Source organism: Mercenaria mercenaria, chromosome 7, assembly GCF_021730395.1.
Source record: "Mercenaria mercenaria strain notata chromosome 7, MADL_Memer_1, whole genome shotgun sequence".
In the NCBI taxonomy this organism is placed as follows: domain Eukaryota; kingdom Metazoa; phylum Mollusca; class Bivalvia; order Venerida; family Veneridae; genus Mercenaria; species Mercenaria mercenaria.
Genome location: NC_069367.1, coordinates 9,766,396 through 9,789,016, shown reverse-complemented (window position 1 = coordinate 9,789,016; position 22,621 = coordinate 9,766,396). Strand labels below are relative to the sequence as shown.

General features: G+C 37.1%; 1 protein-coding gene across 2 annotated transcripts in view; it reads right to left on the bottom strand.

Moving 5' to 3' along the window:
- The window catches only part of LOC123555045 (histone deacetylase complex subunit SAP130-like), a 34,021-nt gene extending 11,666 nt beyond the window's left edge, over window positions 1–22,355 (bottom strand). The window contains exons 1-13 of one of the 2 annotated variants that reach the window (XM_045345578.2): window positions 22,200–22,355; window positions 15,326–15,487; window positions 14,867–14,975; window positions 12,438–12,641; window positions 11,726–11,936; window positions 10,899–11,131; window positions 10,467–10,577; window positions 9,018–9,312; window positions 8,206–8,327; window positions 5,351–5,548; window positions 4,501–4,750; window positions 3,699–3,818; window positions 2,372–2,422 (exon numbers count right to left, since the gene is read on the bottom strand). In XM_045345578.2, the coding sequence (XP_045201513.2) occupies window positions 2,372–2,422; window positions 3,699–3,818; window positions 4,501–4,750; window positions 5,351–5,548; window positions 8,206–8,327; window positions 9,018–9,312; window positions 10,467–10,577; window positions 10,899–11,131; window positions 11,726–11,936; window positions 12,438–12,641; window positions 14,867–14,975; window positions 15,326–15,487 (2,066 nt within the window). In that variant the 5' untranslated portion in view covers window positions 22,200–22,355. The remainder of the gene's footprint in view (window positions 1–2,371; window positions 2,423–3,698; window positions 3,819–4,500; window positions 4,751–5,350; window positions 5,549–8,205; window positions 8,328–9,017; window positions 9,313–10,466; window positions 10,578–10,898; window positions 11,132–11,725; window positions 11,937–12,437; window positions 12,642–14,866; window positions 14,976–15,325; window positions 15,488–22,199) is intronic. The other variant, XM_045345579.2, reaches the window with a different exon arrangement.
- Window positions 22,356–22,621: the final 266 nt, after the last annotated feature.

Genomic DNA, 22,621 nt, shown 5'->3' with positions numbered 1-22,621 from the left:
TAAAATTGAATGTAAAATGTCACTTCTATCATGTTCACATGGTAAAAATTAACAAATTTTGGCTCTTTAAGGGTTCAATAAGGGGCCGTAACTCCGGAACCTATGATTTGATCTGACGGTTTCATCATGGAATCCAAGATCTACTGTTGTTAAAGATATTTTGCAAGACTGTATCAAATGAAATCATATAAGAAGTCTCTATATGGCTGCAAAAAGCAAAATAGCAAATTTTGGCCCTTTAAGGAGCCATAACTCTGAAACCCATGATAGGATCTGGCCAGTTTTCAAAAAGAAACTTAGATATTATGCCAATACAAGTTGTGTGCAAGTATGATAAAAATCGATTGCAAAATGTGGTCTCTATCTTGTTCACAAGAAATTGTGGACGGACGGATGACAGATGACGTACGAAAGACGATCACAAAAGCTCCCATTGTCACTACACGACAGGTGAGCTAAAAATGAAAGTGCACAAGTACTAACAAGAGGACCATGATGGTCCTGAATCGCTCACCTATCCCCAAATGACCCAGTGTTGAACTGAGTATGACGTCGTTATTTCTATTATTTGACATAGTGACCTAGTTTCTGAGCACATGTGACCTAGATATCATCAAGATAAAAAATTCTGACCAATTTTCATGAAGATCCATTGAAAAATATTACCTATAGAGAGGTCACAAGGTTTTTCTATTATTTGACCTAATGACCTAGTTTCTGAAGGCACGTGACCCACTTTTGAATTTGACCTAGATATCATCAAGGTGAACATTCTCACCAATTTTCGTGAAGATCTCATGAAAAATATGGCCTCTAGAGAGGTCACAAGGTTTTTCTATTTTTCGACCTACTGACCTAGTTTTTGACCGCACATGAACCAGTTATGAACCTGACCTAGATATCATCAAGCTGAACACTCTCACCAATTTTCATGAAGATCCATTGAGAAATATGGCCTCCAGAGACGTCACAAGGCTTTTCTATTTTTAGACCTACTGACCTAGTTTTTGACCCCACGTGACCCACTTTCGAACTTGACCTAGATATCATCAAGATGAACACTCTGACCAATTTTCATGAAGATCCATTGAGAAATATGGCCTCTAGAGAGGTCACAAGGTTTTTCTATTTTAAGACTTACTGACCTAGTTTTTGATCCCACGTGAACCAGTTTCGAACTTGACCTAGATATCATCAAGGTAAACATTCTGACCAATTTTTATGAAGATCTCGTGAAAAATATGGCCTCTAGAGAGGTCACAAGGCTTTTCTATTTTTAGACCTACTGACCTAGTTTTTGACCGCACGTGACCCAGTTTCAAAATTGACCTAGATATCATCAAGCTGAACACTCTCATCAATTTTCATGAAGATCCATTGAGAAATATGGCCTCTAGAGACGTCACAAGGTTTTTCTATTTTTAGATCTACTGACCTAGTTTTTGACCGCACATGTCCCAGTTTCGAACTTGACCTAGATATCATCAAAATGAACATTTCGATCAATTTTCATGACAATCTCTTGAAAAATATGGCCTCTAGAGAGGTCACAAGGTTTTTCTATTTTTAGGTCTACTGACGTAGTTATTGACCGCATGTGACCCAGTTTCGAACTTGATCTAGATATCATCAAGGTGAACATTCTGACTAATTTTCATAAAGATCCCATGAAAAATATGGCCTCTAGAGAGGTCACAAAGTTTTTCTATTTTCAGACCTACTGACCTAGTTTTTGACCGCATGTGACCCAGTTTCGAACTTGACCTAGATATCATCAAGATGAACATTCTGACTAATTTTCATGAAGATCCTTTGAGAAATATGGCCTCTAGAGAGGTCACAAGGTTTTTCTATTTTTAGACCTACTGACCTAGTTTTTGACCGCACGTGACCCAGTTTCGAACTTGACCTGGATATCATCAAGTTGAACATTCTGACCAATTTTCATAAAGATCCATTGAGAAATATGGCCTCTAGAGAGGTCACAAAGTTTTCTATTTTTAGACCTACTGACCTAGTTTTTTACCGCACGTGACCCAGTTTCGAACTTGACCTAGATATCATCAAGATGAACATTCTGACCAACTTTCATAAAGATCCCATGAAAAATGTGACCTCTAGAGTGGTCACAAGCAAAAGTATACGCACGCACGCACAGACGGACGACGGACGCCACGCGATCACAAAAGCTCACCTTGTCACTTTGTGACAGGTGAGCTAAAAACACATCACAAGCAAGCTAATAAAGGAGAAAGCAAACAGGTATTGGAATAATTTTTGTCAGTGCTTTATAAAGCAAATGGCTGCACTTCTTACTTTTGAAATAAAGTAGTGGGGAAATACAGACTGCAGGTTAACAGGGACTACTTACGAAAATGGAGATTCTCTCGGACCTAAACTTTGTGGTTCAGTTTTGATCAACCTACAACAAGGTTTTTCATTTTAAAATGCAGTTCAAAGTACCCTCTAAGCATATAAAATTTTAAACTACCGGTATTCAAACAGTTAAATTAAGCCTGAATCTTCCTGAAGGCCTGATCTTTTTGCAGGTTCTATTACAATTAAAATTTCAGAATTTATAATTCTTGATTGTATATATTTTGCCGAGACAAAATTCAAGTACTTTTGAAGGACTATTTTTTTTTGCAAACAATATCATGTAATCTTTTATAAACTATTATCAAATGATATAACTCAAAGGTTTATCAGAGCAGTGCGTACAAACAACCAAGTATTGCAGGATTCTGCTTAAGCTATGGCTTTTCAGCACACCTTTCTCCCACTGATAATATATTTTTACAACTTTATCAAATGACAAACAGTCCCCACTTGTTTATGTTAGCATTAGCCAAGGTTTGTAGTATTCAAATGTCTCCCATTTATTCTTCAGTGACCATACAAACTCGTGTTTTTCCAAACCATCATGTAATTTTGTAACTTATTCACTAAAACCTAATGTAGCTAATCTAAATATGCTCGACTTTTCTCAGTGCTTGACTCTGAATTAGAGCTTTGCCAGTAAAAACTTTATAAAACTTGAACCAAAAAATCCTAAGTTAAAAAGGGGCATAACTCTGTCAAAATTCAATCAAAGTTAAGGGGATTGTTTCTCCTGGTGTAGACTTCGATAGTAAATAACTATTTTTAGTTTCAAGTCAATAGCTTTGATAGTAACAGAGATATTTGACTTTATCAAAAATTGACCCAACATCGAATCCGGTGTGAATGCAATAGCTCTATTTTTTCTTTGAAAAGTCGAGCTAAAAATGAAGTTATGGACTGCTATCAATGTATACCTGGCTCAACAAGTGACAAAATACATCTTCCTTCAAATTTTTCTTATATGTTGTTTTTTTCAATTTCTTTATTCTTTCCAGAAGGCAAATTGTTGATAAAACCATTTTTCAAGGAGTTTTTGATGAACTTCGTAGTTTTTTTTTTTTTTTTTTTTTTTTTTTGCAAGACAAGTTATTTTAAGAATTGTTTAAGTAAAGGTCATTTTCAAGGAGTTTTCAAAGACTAACATCAAATCCAAGGACTTTTCAAGGTCTGTGTGAACCCTGTATCCGTTAAATATGATAAAACGTGAAGCAAAACGGGAAAACTTAAGATATCTGACACTAGAACCCTTTAGGAAATTTGAACCAAGTGTATACGTTTAGCTCATTTTGTTTGGGATATTCAGTTCAAAAACCTACCCAGAGGCTGGTGTTTTTGGTGAGCTCATATTGGACTGTGGAGTACTGTCTGGCCGCGCCTCCGGTCTTGGACTGTGAACTTCTGTAGTCATTGCCAACTGTTTCTTTACTGCTGATACACTGGATACAAATAAATATTCTTCATTACATCTTTATGTCAATGAAATCACTGGAAAAAGTCAAAATAAACATTACAGAGGATATTACATGAGTTGATGTTATTATCAAGTTGAATAAAATTATACTAAATATGTGTCCATACTACACTGGTGCTCCCCTTTCCTATCACCGTACATGGTTTCATGATTGTAGATGAAATATCTTTTAAGATAACTGCAACAGAAACTTTTATGCTCTTCATGTGTATTTTAACTAAGTCAAGGACATTTTATCAATTTTATGAAAGACACAAACGTAAAGTTCTTTTTATCACGTTAGTTTTTCCTGTTGAAATATAAAAATTTCCTCTTTCGTTTAACTATTTTAGATCAAGTCAATTCATCCAACGTCTCCTATATTAAAAACGATGCCAAAGTCGAAGCTTTGTAACACTAGTGTTATACCGGTCTTTTTATCACTCCTATGACATGAATTGCGATAAAGCTATTTTGAATTGCCAAATTTTTCAACAATTTACTCAGACATCTAAATGGATTAGATAACACAGCCAAAAGCCAAGGTTATAAACTTAACATTTATTGCCAAGGTAAAAAGACCGGACTATGCATTTACAGTTACATGAAATATTGAGTCATTTTCTACATTAATAATATGCATATTCCATTGAATGCTAGTCACTTACCCTTCATTTGTTCTCTTTCTGAGTATGCTAGGACGTGGAGAAGCATTTGGGTTGCTGACGGGTGTGTTACTGGCTGCGTTGGGCGCCGGTTGCCCTATCTGTGGAACGTGTAAGTTCTGTGTAGCTGCTGTAAACAGACTGCTAGCGACTGCCGCCACGGCGCTGACCGACATTCCAGCCTGGTGAGGTGTTTTCTCTGCTGCCATGGTAACCATGCTGTTAGATAACGCTGTGGAAACTTTTGATGCACCTGTGTAAAGCAGAAATTTGAACTTTTCTCAATTTTCTATAAACATTAAATGATTCATATGGATGAAAGAAAAAATAACAGGAATGGATATGAGTGCGTTGTTCTATTATTAATTCTAAAAAGCTTTCCAGGAACATCGAAAACTTATTTCCCATAAACCAGACAACTAATTTTATTTTTTCCAAATAATCAAACGTAATGTTTCTAGCATGACGCCAAATGACACAATAATATTCATGAAACTCAATGTGAAGTCTGTTTTCTTCGTTCCATCAAAAGTCTTGGCATAAATAGTGATTCAGTAACTAATATCTTTAGTTTTCAGGAAGAATACCTCGAGAAATAACAAAATGCTAAATAAGCAAAAAATGGGGGCTTTTTTGTTCGGATTAATATCACAGACACAATTATAGCTCATATGGTGACTTTCCAGGATTTGATGGTAGAGGAAGACTGCAGGTGCCCCTCTGGGCATTATTTCATCATGGACAGTCTCTAAGGTAGAACCACTTATTTTCAGTAAGTCAGCTGTATGGCTTTTTCATATATAGGCAAAAATTAATCCCTTAGGAATATTTCTTCTTTTAACCGTAAACTCACCATCTGTAGCAATAGGATGTATCTGTGTCCCGGCAGCAGCTGTTTGAGCGGCAGTATGCGGCGTAGCTTGCCGTAATGAATCCTGCATCACCATCAACGGGTGATTGAAGCGCACGTTTGTACCGGTAGCTGCCTGTGATACCCCCTGACTCACTGCTTGCAATGACGCTGCTAGGTTAGCAGTTGTCTGTGAGGGCACTGTATAAAGTAATGACAAATATCAATCATTCGGAAAGACATGGCCACTGTACCAAATGAGCTGCGCCACAAGAAAACCAACATAGTGGCTTTGCGACCAGCATGGATCCAGACCAGCCTGCGCATCCATGCAGTCTGGTCAGGATCGATGCTGTTCGCTGACGGTTTCTCTAATTGCAATAGGCTTTGAAAGCGAACAGCATGGATCCTGACTAGACTGCGCGGATGTGCAGGCTGGTCCGGATCCATGCTGGTCGCAAAGCCACTATGTTGGTTTTCTCATGGCGTGGCTCAAATATACTTTTGACTGAAAAAATTATGTGTTAATGCTGATCAAGTAATTTTACAGCCATAAATAGCACTTCATACTCACAATACTACTGAATGAAATTAAAAGTTTGTAAGCACTTGGTTTTATTAGACTTGAGAAATTCTTCTGTCTCTTCCTTTATGCAGTTTTACTCAAGATTAGCATGCTTCTCATAGATTTTATGCATTCTTATTTGTAGCCTTTTTACTTGGTACCAGCCAGTTGCTATACAGTCAGTTAAAAAGCTCTTCAGTGCTTATATGAAGTATGTCTTGCAGACTCAAAATACATATTATCTTATGACTGCAATCAGATAACAAGAGGACCATGATGGTCCTGAATCGCTCACCTCTTCCCACATGATCCAGTTTTGAGTATGACGTCGTTTTTTCTATTATTTGACCTATTGACCTAGTTTTTGAGCTCATGTGACCCAGTTTTGAACTTCACCTAGATATTATCAAGATAAAAATTCTGACCAATTTTCATGAAGATCCATTGAAAAATATGGTCTCTAGAGAGGTCACAACGTTTTTCTATTATTTGACCTATTGACCTAGTTTATTAAGGCACGTGACCCAGTTTCAAACTTGACCTAGATATCATCAAGGTGAACATTCTGACCAATTTTCATGAAGATCCATTCAAGGGTATGGCCTCTAGAGAGGTCACAAGGTTTTTCTATTTTAAGACCTACTGACCTAGTTTTTAAGCGCAGTTGACCCAGTTTCAAACTTGACCTAGATATCATCAAGATAAACATTCAGACCAACTTTCATACAGATCCCATGAAAAATATGGCCTCTAGAGAGGTCATAACGTTTTTTCATTATTTGACCTACTGACCAACTTTTTGATGGCACGTGACCCACTTTCGAACATGGCCTAGATAAACATTCAGAACAACTTTCATGAAGATCCATTGAAAAATATGGCCTTTAGAGAGGTCACAAGGTTTTTCTATTATTTGACCTACTGACCTAGTTTTTGATGGCACGTGACCCACTTTCGAACTTGGTCTAGATATCATCATGATGAACATTCAGACCAACTTTCATACAGATCCCATGGAAAATATGGCCTCTAGAGAGGTCAACAGGTTTTTCTATTATTTGACCTACTGACGTAGTTTTTGATGGCACGTGACCCACTTTCGAACTTGACTTAGATATCATCAAGGTGAACATTCTGACCAATTTTCATGAAGATTTCATGAAATATATGGCCTCTAGAGAGGTCACAAGGTTTTTCTATTTTTAGACCTACTGACCTAGTTTTTGACCACACGTGACCCAGTTTCTAACTTGACCTAGATATCATCAAGATGAACATTCAGACCAATTTTCATACAGATCCCATGAAAAATATGGCCTTTAGAGAGGTCACAAGGTTTTTCTATTATCTGACCTACTGACATAGTTTTTAATGGCACGTGACCCAGTTTCGAACTTGACCTAAATTTCATCAAGGTGAATGTTCTGACCAATTTTCATGAAGATCTTGTGAAATATATAGCCTCTAGAAAGGTCACAAGGTTTTTCTATTTTTAGACCTACTGACCTAGTTTTTGACCGCACGTGACCCAGTTTCGAACTTGACCTAGATATCATCAAGATGAACATTCAGACCAACTTTCATGCAGATCCCATGAAAAATATGGCCTTTAGAGAGGTCACAAGGTTTTTCTATTATTTGACCTACTGACCTAGTTTTTGACAGTACGTGACCCAGTTTGAAACTTGACCTAGATATCATCAAGGTGAACGTTCTGACCAACTTTCATGAAGATCTTGTGAAATATATGGCCTCTAAAGAGGTCACAAGGTTTTTCTATTTTTAGACCTACTGACCTAGTTTTTGAAGGCACGTGACCCAGTTTCGAACTTGACCTAGATATCATCAAGGTGAAAATTTTGACCAATTTTCATGAAGATCCATTGAAAATTATGGCCTCTAAAGAGGTCACAAGGTTTTTCTATTTTTAGACCTACTGACCTAGTTTTTGAAGGCACATGACCCAGTTTCGAACTTGACCTAGATATCATCAAGGTGAACATTCTGACCAACTTTCATAAAGATCCCATGAAAAATGTGACCTCTAGAGTGGTCACAAGCAAAAGTTTACGGACGCATGCACGGACGCACGAACGACGGACATCGCGCGATCACAAAAGCTCACCTTGTCACTTTGTGACAGGTGAGCTAAAAATTGAGAAAAGTTGACACAAGACTGCTGTAAAACAGTGGAAAACTATGAATATTACTGAAAATTGAATACCTTTAATTACAAGACAAAGTAATTTTTTATTAAAGAGTTTAAGAACAAGAATAATGGGAGTAAACTTACATAAGCCAGGTCGGGCTTGAGCCTGTGCCACTGCGGCTACCTGACATCTCATTAACTGCTGATAGTAGGGATTATCTGGAGACAACATGTATGGTGGGAAAAATGGCATAGTAGGTATGGACCTGAAAATATACATGCAATATTGTAAAATCATTTAATTTCGTGGTTTTGGTTAAAACGGCAATTTCGTGGGAATATGAATTCGTGGATTTCAACTTTTGAACATAAAATAAATGGGAATTTTACTTGTTCGTTGGGATTAAATTTCGTGGATTGACTCAACCATGAAATCCACGAAAATTAGTCCCCCACGAATATAAATGATTTCACAATACTTCAGACAATCTGATCTCACTGTTCTCAATGTTAGTGAGATGAATCTTGTACGGGTCCTCTTAGTATTTACACAAATCAGTCATGCTTTAACTAAAAATTGCTTTTTAACAAATAAGGTACATCCTTCCATAATGCTTCATTTAAACGGCTGGATGAATGGAAATTGCATTCTGAAAGTCGTCTCACAATGACAAGTATTTGATTCAAGTTATCTGAAAATCCTTCACGGGGTTTAGAATACACTGAACATACATGAAATAATGTCTATCTGAACTTTCAGCTCTATATACCATCTTGAGTTCTATACAAAATTTCAAGTTCTACGTGTAAAATCTTGACCAGACATGACTGTAAGTTGTGACCTGTAGGTGGTCTCAATGTAGCAAATATTTGTGCTAAATAAATCTAAAATCTTTTAAAAGGGTAAAAAGACATTTTGGCCTAATAAATTTATCGGACGCAAAATTAACACTTACGATTCTCTAGACTCGGTATGTGGTGTATTCGACGTTGTAACTATAGGTGAACTCCTGTACATAAACAGACTACTGGCAGCCTGGCTGTGTGCGGGCAGTTGAGACTGGGTACTGTGAACTTGTGCTGTGTGACTCTGTGTGGCTGGGGCAGTGTGGGCGTGAGCTGGCTGGGGTTGTGGAAAGCTGGAGGACTCTGAGCGATGTTCTGCGAGACTGGAGACGGCTATTGTGGTAGGTACAGCATGGCTCTGTGGAGGCTGTTGAGTGATATGCTGTCTCTGGGGAGGAACTTTTGCTGAAGAAAATACACAAAGGAGTTCGCATTGTACTTTTGTTAAGCATAAACTGAAGGTAGCGGATCCATAATGACAACAGGAATTTCCTATCGTTTACCTACGCACCATATATGAGCCGCGCCATGAGAAAACCAACATAGTGGCTTTGCAACCAGCATGGATCCAGACCAGCCTGCGCATCCGTGCAGTCTGGACAGGATCCATGCTGTTCACTAACAGTTTCTCTAATTCCAATAGGCTTTGAAAGCGACCAGCATGGATCCTGACCAGACTGCGCTGAGGCGCAGGCTGGTCTGGATCCATGCTGGTCGCAAAACCACTATGTTGGTTTTCTCATGGCGTGACTCATATAATTTCAGCATCTGGTTGTTATAAAAAAGTTTCTACCATGGCCCAAAGATGCCAAAATGCACATACTATGATATGTAGAAGAACAAAAATTTCCGATTATTATTAGTGGTCCATTCACCTAGGTTTATATCATTTATATCAATTCACCTCCAACTACTGTAGGCTTTAGACTTATATTTCACATTTTCACCTCTGCTTCCATGGAAAACCTGCCTTGGTACAATCCTACGACACTGAGCAGAGACCCAATTGTGTCCTCAGACATCAGAAGCTCAGCTTGTCCACCATTTTTTTTTTTGCTTGGTTTACAGTCATACAAACAAAAATAAAGGTCATATGGCGACTCAGGGCACTCGTATGGACATTTTTGGGTCCCACTATGGTCCCCATTCCCCTCATAAAATAATGTGTTTTTCCCCCTTTCTCAGAAGAAAATTCTCCTCACTAACAACTAGATATGAACTCTATTTCAAGTTATATTATAGTGCCTCTATGGAAGGTTACTGCTGCAATATAGTTAGTATGGAATTATTGAAAACAGTATTACTAAGTGTGAAAAGAAGTAACATATATATGGCCAAAAACTTCCCCTTTTTATCTTAGAATGACGAAAAATTCCCCTCCCTGTGGGTATGGGTACCTGTCCCCAAAAAGTTGTCTAGTGCCCTGCGACTCAGCTTACTTATTTAGTCCAACCATGCCTAAAAATTCCATAAGGTGGCTTGTCAGAAACTGATGGTTTGGTATTTCAGAATTCTTGTTACAGACCTGGCTTGTTCAAAACAAGAATAAGATTACTTACCTATAGGAATTGTAGTTGACGTAGGCCCAGAACTGATGATTGGTATGGTAACAGTCGTTGTCGATAAAGCTACTGTTACCGTTGACAATGGAGCTGTTCCAACTGGCTGACCTGGAAAAAAGCATTAATTTGTTTATAAAACTACACACAACAAATTTTGGTTTTATTATGCCCATTTTATTTTATTATGTGAGAAAATTCAATGATCTGTTTTAGAAGAATATTTTTGAAAAATACTACTTAAGCTATTTCAAAAATCTTATACAGGTATTTGTATAGTCATCAACCATTTGTTTACATCTTCTAAATGGCATTTTATTCTTGACATGTCTAAACTCAATTCCCAACCTCTGAAGACAATGTCAAGATCTGTATCGAAAGACATTTGAAATCTTGACACTTTATCACAATTCTGCAAACCAGTTTCCCTACCTCTATTTCCTTTAGCAGCCAATGTCGGGTGTTGCAAGACCTGTGTCAATGGAGGAGTCATCACGACCTTGGGTTGCGACGACATGTTCAGTGCTTGATTACTAATCTTAGCAGGCTGGAGACTGCCGACAGGTTTACCCGCCAAGTCTGCCTGGGTACGAGAAGCTTGTAACGTTATCTGAATACTTGGCGTGTTGCCAACTGTTGTTACATTATGGAGGGATATACTTGCTCTGAAAAATTAAATAACATGAATTATTTTTGAAAATAAATAACGTTTTCTTTGCCATGTCAAAGGAACAATTTTAATGTCAAGCTTTAATACTAATGTCAAATTACTTTGTAAATGAGTGTTAAGCCAAAGTTTCAAACTGTCCAAAAGTTAGTTTAACATTTAGCCTGCTGGGGTCGAATTATTCTGCTTTTGCGACCAGTGCAGACCAAGATTAGCCTGCACATCTGTGCAGGCTAATTATAGTCTGCACTGTTCGCTATTCAGTCAGTAAATTTTAAGTGAACACCCCTTCTAATAATAAATGGTATTGCCCAAATTGAATGATAGACCAGTCCAATATAGAAATTTAGCAGGGTAAGGGTTAAGCAAAGATTCTGACATACTATCATCAAGATTGGGCAATTTTGTGACCTTTAGAGTGCTCTAGTAAAATCATTGATGAGTATTGACAGGCATAAAGGTACTGAAATGTCTTGTACACTTTACTCCACTGAACTTATCAAAATAAACAAGTTTAGTATCTGATCTACATTTTACCTATGTCAGATTTTTTGTAACAAAAACATCAAGAGTTTGAAACACTGATAAATACCTATGAGCATCTGAAGTCTGTGCTGACCCTATACTGATTGCTGGTGAGGCCGACCTGTTAGTAGGTGGCGTACCTGGCCGAATCATATGTGGAATGACATTTCGTATTTGTCCCTGTAAACTTAAAGCTGTGGCCTGCATTGATGTAGGAAGGGTCTGTCTCTGTATATTCACTGCAGAGCCTGATCTCACCTGCGCTGAAGCCACAACACCTGCAATATTAACAATGTTAAATTTAACAATTTCAAATGCACAGAAATACTGTAAAAGCAAACATTTTCGCTTGGGTCAAAATTTCGAAAAGTTGAGATTCTGTGTACGTTCCCAAGGTTAAATATTCATGACATCGTAAATATGGTATCCTATTTGAATTATACTAATGGTGAATATTGACGCGAGGAATAATTTTAGCGATATGTAGGGCCTCGCGAATATAACGAAATTTAAACCCTCGCGTAAATTTCTGCTTTTACAGTAATATGACAATCATGAAATTGTATACTGACTTTATCAACAGAGAAATTTCTACTTGAACACTTTAACCTCTCCTTGTTCTCAGAACATATATAAACATCTTTTTTAAAGCGGTTTCTTCTATTTATGATGTTTCTGTACTTTGATTGTTCAATATTTCAAAGATATTAAATATCAGGTGTTTTTTCAGCATTGAATCTTTAACATAACACAAAACAGAAATGTGTCAACTTTCTAACCTCTCGGTAGATGTGAAAACTGCGTTGGATGATGTAATGTTGGGACAGATCCCCGCACGATGGAGCTCACATTTGGCACATGCAAGGTGCTGCTTGTGGCTGTGGTGGTGCTCGGCCCACTGATCTGCACAGGTATGATACCAGTACCAGCAATGGTGGTGATAGCAGCAGTAGAAGTCAGCGACAATGGGGCTTTCTGAATCTCTGCAACACAATCAAATACAAGAATGAAACTAAAATACACCTCAAACACAATCACAGTACAACTTACGCTCATAGCATATACATACTTCTTTCTTTGCCTAAATTGTACATTGGTAAGAAAATAATGTAATCTTTTAAAGATGATTTGAATTTAAGCTACAATAATATGCTGATCACACGCAATCCATAGGGGATAAGCAAAATGTCTGTGGTTTAGAGCAATCCAATTAATAAAATATAAGGAAAATGACCTGGCACCACATACATTGAGTTAGCCGTAGTGGTCAAGCGTCCATGCTGGAACTAGCAGTGTTTCACTGCGAAATGCAAACACCTGAAAATTTCATTTTTCATATGTCTACAGTAAAGATATATAAAAGCAATATATATAGGAACAATACAATACACTTATGTTTCCAAACAAAAGATACCCCAGTAGTCAGCATTCAGTCTGATCAATACATGTTCATGTTACATGAAACAAGAGGACCATGATGATCCTGAATCGCTCACCTCTTCCCACATGACCCAGTTTTGAGTATGACGTCGTTTTTTCTATTATTTGACATAGTGACCTAGTTTCTGAGCTCATGTGACCCAGTTTTGAACTTCACCTAGATATTATCAAGATAAAAATTCTGACCAATTTTCATGAAGATCCATTGAAAAATATGGTCTCTAGAGAGGTCACAAGGTTTTTCTATTATTTGACCTATTGACCTAGTTTTCGAAGGTACGTGACCCTGTTTTGAACTTTACATAGATATCATCAAGGTGAACATTCTCACTAATTTTCATGAAGATCTCATGAAAAATACGGCCTCTAGAGAGGTCACAAGGTTTTTCTATTTTTATATCTACTGGCCTAGTTTTTGACCGCACGTGACCCAGTTTTGAAACTGACCTAGATACAATCAAGGTGAACATTCAGACCATTTTTCATGATGATCCATTGAAAAATATGGCCTCTAGAGAGGTCAAAAGATTTTAATAATTTTAGACCTACTGACCTAGTTTTTGACAGCAGTTGACCCAGTTTCAAACTTGACCTAGATATCATCAAGATGAACATTCAGACCAACTTTCATACACATCCCATGAAAAGTATGGCCTCTAGAGAGGTCACAAGGTTTTTTTATTATTTGACCTACTGACCTAGTTTTAAGGGCACATGACCCAGTTTCAAACTTGACCTAGATATCATCAAGGTGAACATTCTGACCAATTTTCATGGAGATCCATTCACAAGTATGGCCTCTAGAGAGGTCACAAGGTTTTTCTATTTTTAGACCTACTGACCTAGTTTTTGAACGCACACGACCCTGTTTCGAACTTGATCTAGATATCATCAAGATGAACATTCTGACCAACTTTCATACAGATCCCATGAAAAATATGGCCTCTAGAGAGGTCACAACGTTTTTCTATTTTTAGCCCTACTGACCTAGTTTTTGACCGCACGTGATCCAGTTTCGAACTTGACCTAGATATCATCAAGATGAACATTCAGACCAACTTTCATACAGATCCCATGAAAATATGGCCTTTAGAGAGGTCACAAGGTTTTTCTATTATTTGACCTACTGACCTAGTTTTTGACGGCATGTGACCCAGTTTCGAACTTGAGCTAGATATCATCAAGGTGAACATTCTGACCAATTTTCATGAAGATCTTGTGAAATATATGGCCTCTAGAGAGGTCACAAGGTTTTTCTATTTTTAGACCTACTGACCTAGTTTTTGATGGAAAGTGACCCAGTTTCGAACTTGACCTAGATATCATCAAGGTGAACATTCTGACCAATTTTCATGAAGATCTTGTGAAATATATGGCCTCTAGAGAGGTCACAAGGTTTTTCTATTTTTAGACCTACTGACCTAGTTTTTGACGGCACGTGACCTAGTTTCGAACTTGACCTAGATATCAACAAGATGAACATTCTGACCAACTTTCATAAAGATCCCATGAAAAATGTGACCTCTAGAGTGGTCACAAGCAAAAGTTTACGGACGGACCGACGACGGACACAGCACGATCACAAAAGCTCACCTTGTCACTTTGTGACATGTGAGCTAAAAAGTCTGGTAGACAAACATCAGAAATCATTACCTGGGTCGTGGGGATTTAGCCAGAAGACCTTGATGGGCAAGAACACTCTTGTAACAATATTTACATGTATATGTATATATACATTAAAATTCTTTTTACATAGAAAGGTACAAACCTTTTTTGTGAATAGCAGGGTTTAAGCTTGTTATCGAATGTTTTGCAATTCCGCCGAGTACGGTGTTCCCAGGAACAGGGGCAATCTGGCGTGTCAAGGTCTTTGTTACCTATTTAACAAAAATTAAACGTTAGTGAAACCCTTTAATTATTGACAAGTAAGGTTCATCACCTTTAATCTGTTATGCAGGCAAAAACAAAACTGAATCTGTTATTCAGGCAACATCTTTCATATAAGAGCTACATTAAAATTTACTGCAGAAACTTGCTTTTCAAGTCCAAAGTTTAGTTTGTCTCATCTGGAAGGATAATGAACACAAATCTAAGAGCCTCTTCCCACTATCCCACATTCTATCCCAAACTTGCTGGAAATGAACATGCTGAAAAACTGCACCCAAACTGTGGGCGAGTAGCTTTAAAATACGACATAATTTTACGAATGACTTTGAACAACCCTTACCTGGTATGTAGACACTGCATGGCTCATATTCAAAGACAGAGGGCTTGCAGCGGTTGACCCAATATGGGCTTTTTGGATTCGTCCCAACAGCTCCTGTTTCTGTGCTTCATCCACTCGCCGGTCCCCTTGTCCCACAGAAAAGTTGGGATTGTTAACACTCATCTAAAAAAAATAATAATTTCAGAAATTTATAAAAATGCAATTTAAATAAGATAATTGCAAAAAAAACCTTCTTTTGCTCAGCGAAAGTTTCAACATATCAAGGACCATATTTTATTCAATTTCAGGTTCAAAACAAAGTCTAAAAATTCAGTTCTGTGAGGCAAGAAAGAATAAAACACTAGCCTCCATATGCAACAAGAGGACCATGATGGTCCTGAATCGCTCACCTCTTCCCACATGACCCAGCTGAAAAACATTCAGACCAACTTTCATACACATCCCATGAAAAATATGGCCTCTAGAGAGGTCACAACGTTTTTTCATTATTTGACCTACTGACCTACTTTTTGAAGGCACGTGACCCACTTTCAACCTTGACCTAGATATCATCAAGATGAACATTTTGACCAAGTTTCATGAAGATCCATTCACAAATATGGCCTCTAGAGATGTCACAAGGTTTTTCTATTTTTAGACCTACTGACCTAGTTTTTGACCGTACATGACCTTGTTTCGAACTTGATCTAGATATCATCAAGATGAACATTCAGACCAACTTTCATACAGATCCCATGAAAAATATGGCCTTTAGAGAGGTCACAAGGTTTTTCTATTATTTGACCTACTGACCTAGTTTTTGACGGCACAAGACCCACTTTCGAACTTGACCTAGATATCATCAAGATGAACATTCAGACCAACTTTCATACAGATCCCATGAAAAATATAGCCTCTAGAGAGGTCACAAGGTTTTTCTATTATTTGACCTACTGACCTAGTTTTTGTCGGCACGTGACCCACTTTCGAACTTGACCTAGCTATCATCAAGGTGAACATTCTGACCAATTTTCATGAAGATCTCATGAAATACATGGCCTCTAGAGAGGTCACAAGGTTTTTCTATTTTTAGACCAACTGACCTAGTTTTTGACCGCACGTGACCCAGTTTCGAACTTGACCTAGATATCATCAAGATGAACATTCAGACCAACTTTCATACAGATCCCATGACAAATATGGCCTTGAGAGGTCACAAGGTTTTTCTATTATTTGACCTACTGACCTAGTTTTTGATGGCACGTGACCCAGTTTCGAACTTGACCTAGATATCATCAAGGTGAAAGTTCTGACCAATTTTCATGAAGATCTTGTGAAATATATGGCCTCTAGAGAGGCCACAAGGTTTTTCTATTTTTAGACCTACTGACCTAGTTTTTGACAGCACGTGACCCAGTTTCGAACTTGACCTAGATATCATCAAGGTGAACAGTCTGACCAATTTTCATGAAGATCTTGTGAAATATATAGCCTCTAGAGAGGTCACAAGGTTTTTCTATTTTTAGACCTACTGACCTAGTTTTTGATGGCACATGAACCAGTTTTGAACTTGACCTAGATATCATCAAGATGAACATTCTGACCAACTTTCATAAAGTTCCCACAAAAAATGTGACCTCTAGAGTGGCCACAAGCAAAAGTTTATGGACGGACGCACAGACGACGGACGCTGCGTGATCACAAAAGCTCACCTTGTCACTATGTGACAGGTGAGCTAAAATGTGCAACCAATTTATCTACTGTGTAGCATTTGATATATATAAACATCACATCAAGTTACATTTAAACAAGCATTGACACTACTAAAACCAGAATCAATGGATGGATTGTGACCATGCTTTTTTTGTTGTTGCTGAAGTAATCGTCACACCGACACAATTTTTCTGGAGCAAGTTTTTCCACCTCTCTAAAAGCAAATCTAGTGCCAGGAACTGCTCTTGTAATGTAACAATGTTTTGCAAAATGCATGTCAGAGTTATCGGACTTGATGCTATGACCTTCTTTCATAATCTCGAAGACACAAATCTATATCTGCATTAATTTTGGTGACAGTAACTTTCATGTCAAACTTTAACCAGGACTTTTTAAGTCCAAAAGGGGGCATAATTTGCACAAAATACATGAATGAGTTATGGGACCTGACCATGTGAGGTTGACCTAGAAAAAGAAGACAGTATGTTTCTAAGCTTTTATGCCTTTAAATAACAGCTACATGTATATGAACTTGCATGCAAAACTTTGGCCAGGATTTTTTAAGTTTTAAAGGAGGCATAATTTGGGCAAAATGCATGTTAGAGTTATGGGACTTGATACTACCATAACCCCAAAGACACATGTGAAACTTAATTAAATATCTGCATTTAATAGTTTGTGATTGTGTAAGTAACTTGCATATAAAACTTGAACTGGATTATTGTTAGTTTAGAAGAAAAGCTGACCTAAACACAAAACTTAACCAAGAAATCTGATTTTCTAAGCCTAAAAGGGGCCATAATTCTTGCAAAAAGCAATATAGAGTTACGGTACTTGCTGTGCAGTCAGCTTTTTATGAGGAATAACTGCTGAAAGTTTTAAAGCAATAAAGGCGATATAGTTCTTGCAAAAAGCATGATGGAGGTATGTTTCTTGCTGTACAGAGTCAGCTAATGATGGTGAACAAGTGTTGCAAGTTTTAAAGCAATAGCTTTGATAGTTTAGAAGAAAAGCTGACCTAAATACAAAACTTAACCAAGAAATTTGATTTTCTAAGTCCAAAAGAGGCCATAATTTGCAAAAAGCAATGTAGAGTTACGGTACTTGCCGTGCAGAGCCAACTTTTAATGGTGAATAACTGCTAAAAGTTTTAAAGCAATAGCTTTGACCGTCAAGGAGAAAAGATGACCTAAACGCAAAACTTAATCAAGAATTCTGATATTTTGTAAGTTCAAAAGAGGCCATAACTCTTGCAAAAAGCAGGTTGGTGTTATGTTTCTTGCTGTGCTGGGTCAGCTAATGATGGTGAACAAGTGTTGCAAGTTTTAAACCAATAACTTTGGTAGTTTAGGAGAAAGCTGACCTAAATAAACACAAGTTACTCGGGCAATGCTAATGCTTGATGCCAATCAAGTGATGACAGTCATTTTTTTCAACAAGGATTTTGTAAGTCCAAAAATCGGGCATAATTTGGCTAAAATACATGTCAGATTTATGAGACTTGACCTAGTGAGACTGACTAGTGTTTTTTCCAGAACCTAAAAGGGGCACGTTTCAGCAGGCTGTTGCGATAGAAAAGCGCAATCATTTCAGCTTTCATAACAGTCAAATGTTTGTTACTTCATTTACTAAATTATCAGTAACAATTATTAATCAATTAAAAGCAATTAGAATTTAGTCTAATTTCAACTGTTTAGCACTCAGATGTTGAATCTGACAATCAGGCACTCACTTAAATCACTCCGTCCTAATATATAAGACCTGGCAATGATGAATCCCTTTCCTGTAACATTTCCTTGATAACTCTTCAGCACTTACCATGCTAAATTTCTATAATGAACTTGTCCATCTTTCAATTTGGACAGTACCATTAACTGTTAAAAGGATAGCATACCAAAAAGATACTGACTGAATGGCGAACAGTGCAGATCATGATCAGACTGCATGGATGATCATAATCTGCACTGGCAACAAAGGCAGAATCAATCGTGTCCAGCATGATAAGGGTTAAATATACGACAATACCATTCATTTTTTTACATCCTTCTAAAGAACTCAAGAGTGGTAATAGGACCTTGTATCTTGTGAGATATGGTTTGAGTTTTTGATAGAGCATTTTGCAGTGTACATTTCATCCATTTTGGACACCAAAAATATTTCGAAATTTTAAATTTGGCTTTGTTGATTATCATTTAAACTTTCAGAATGTCTTAGCAGGCTCGTAGTTAGCTCTGAAGTAACTTTCATTGGTAAAAAAAACCAACATTTTTGAAAAGAACTTTTTTCATGCACAAGGAAAATACAATTTTGACCAATTATCATTCTATCGTTATTGATAATATTTTTGCATTAAAAAGCTCATAGTACCAATTCTACTGACCTTGAAATGAAATATACCATAAATCATTTATATAAAATATGATTTGCAAAGTCAGAAAAAAATCGCGATTCAAATGGTGGACTAAAACGAACAAATTATAGAGTCTGTCATGAACACTTTTGAGAACTCACTTTCGACTGATTAAAAAAACAACCGAGTCATTTATCATATTTATTTGGGATTTTTTGTCACTTTTATTACGCCGCGCTCGAAAGGCCTGGGAAAAACACTATTGACAGTGTTTAGTCGGCGAGTGTCATATCTGCTTATCGACTGAAAGATATTTGGAACATCTATTTTTTTCACATGTGATTGGCAGTTTAGTTAGATTTAATTAAGGCCAAAAAACAAGGTCTTTTTCCGGTCCCCTGTCAAAAAAAAAAAAAAAAAAAGAGGGTAGGTAGGTAGGAATCTTTTTTTTTGAGGCCTTGAAATTCTCAGATGATGTAGAGCTGTCAGGTAAATCATTATTAACTGGTGAAAGATGTCATCAACTAACTTGTGATCTGCAACAATTGTAAGTAAGTTTTTGGCCGTTTTATAATGTAAAAAAAGCTTAAAAGCAAAGCCACAAAACTGATGAAGCCAGCAACATGGACGCTGCCATCTTTCATATAACTGCCAACCAATCAGAATCATGTATTTCAGCGAAACAACGTTAAAACGTTAAAACCATAAAATGCAATATTTTTTAAAAAATCGAAAGGCAATAAAAAGTAAAATGTAGGGGGTAAAAAAGAGAGTAGGTAAGGAGACCAGAAACCGACTTTTTTTTTTGCCTAACTGCTGAAGAGTCAAAAAGGGCAGTGCTGAATAGGGAAAACGGCTGTGAGGGAAGACAAAAGGGTAGCGATTAGGGCAGAAGTTAGCTTTAGATACTTCAGCGCTCTCGGTTTATATACTGGATTTGGACGGGAGCGCTGAAGTGTACTCCGTAGGGAAATCATACCAATAATCGTGCCAGAAATCTGACACGCTCGCTTTTGTACATTTTAAAAGAAATCGGCAGCAGCACGTTCTAATCAGTTAATATATAGTAAAATCTACCATTGTGCCAAATATTACGCTTTAAAACCCACAAATGAAGGCAGAACTACCCGACAATTTGGAACTGGTCTGAAACGTTTACTCTACACCGCCATCTTGCTCCTTTGAAATACGAGACTGACCTTTCACCTGGGCGAACCGCTAAGAGAGCACTTACATGTGACGCTTCGCATTTGAAGTTGCATCAGCATCCCGGTGGCAAAATAACTTGGGAAAATGGTTATTTTTTATTGAAATTGATTTGAATTATTACTTTCATAGATAAATCCTTAAGAAAACTTGTATGTATAAATTATTTCTTTTGTTTACAAGGTGCTCTACATGTATATTTTAAGCGGTTCGCGCGGTTATGTCATGTGAGAATCTCTTTGTAGCTATTCAACAATGGCTGCCGAAATGATGCTGATCTAACAGTGACTTGTAAAAATCGGCGATTTTATTGTAAGATTTGCTTGCAGAATTTGATAAATGGTGTTTACTGATGTAGAAGTGATTACTTTATCAAGATACCCATACGTCTTCGTTCAGAATTTCAGCTGACTACCTTTGCGATGAAAAATTGGACAACTTTTATTTTGGTATGGTTTCATAGTAGGCCTGGTCCAAAACTCTAAAGCCGCAACTATGAAAAAACAAAATATAAAAAAGCGGCATTTAGAGTTTTGGAAGCCAGGACTAGGCAGAAGTGTGCCACTGAAAAAAGGCAGGAAGCTGCGCCCTACTATTCCACTCTAGATATTCCCTAATAGCCCTCTATTCATATACGAAGTTTTATCAACCTAACTTCAATACTTTACGAGTAAAAATAATCCAGATTTGTGGATTAGCCCAATTTCTGTAATTATGCCTCTTTCTCGTAATTCCGAGCCTTCTCATTGATCCGAGCCTTTGGAAAATTTGCACTTGCAGCTATTTCCTGTTTCTAAATTTTATGTATGTTGTAAAAAATCATATGACAGATAAACAAAAGTAAAAAGAAAATAGAATTACTTGCATTAAAATAGAAATATACACAACAGAAAATTTTGGCACAAAATTTGCTTATCTAAAATCATTGGGGTAATATATAACCTTCTTACAGAAAACAGAAAGCACTTATTTTAAAACTTTTTTGTCCGCTAACACAATAATATATCTGTTCTTAATTTTAACAAAGAACTTTTTCAAAAAAAAGCCTTAATTTTTCAGAGCTAGTACAAATGATTGCAAGTCTCGGTTTTAACGAGAAAGAATTTGGCTGTTTCAGAGGGTTAGGGTCATCATGTGAAAGCCTAGATTATTCATTTACAAAAATCCTTTGAATTTTTCTTCATGGGGATTTTATAAGTTTAGATGTTGGAGTACCAAACTATAGCAAAAACTCTTTTGAAACTTAAATCTTCTACTGACCAGCACTGAAAAACCGGCTTAGGGGCTCGGAATAACGAGAAAAGGGCATATGGGCCAGACCCCATACAAAATCGAGTGACACGAAATTGTCGAATAAAACGAGTACATGGCGGCAATTATGTGTTTCTCAGTATCTGAATATTTTGGGGTGCAGCATAAAAATACGTCCACACTAGACCTTCAACTGTATGAAAACATCATTTGAGAATTTTAGCACTTTACGGTTCTTCCCCACCACCTTAGTAATTTGTCTGGTAAGAATTTCGGCTGTTTTGATGTGACAGCTACAAACATTTATAATGTTTGTATTCCGTATCATGGCCATTTGATACGTAATAAAGACCTTTAACATAATATCATACTTACTACTTGTTTTTTTGCGGTTATTAATGAGAAAAATGCATTTCCTTTCGCATTCCCCGATAAATTGATATTTGGCTCTCGGTATACGACGTCATGTATTATGTTTTTTGATTGGACAACTTATGTCACATGGGTTTCTTGTTTCCGTTTTCTGGTTCTCCGCTTCGTAGTGAAATATTTGTTAACAGCCAAGTTCAAAATTTCACGCAGCACCTGTTTCGGCTTAATTAGGTCAGGTGCAGTAAACAAGCTAAAATGCAAATAATGTTGGGGGGAAATAGCTCTAATATTGAATTAACTTAATCCAGTACAAAATGTTATTATCATATTTGACAAAAATAAAGATTGGCGGAGTAAAATATCTTAAACACTGAGTCGTTGCTTCGCTAACCTCCGACCTTTTCTAACGGACCGCGGAGCACGCG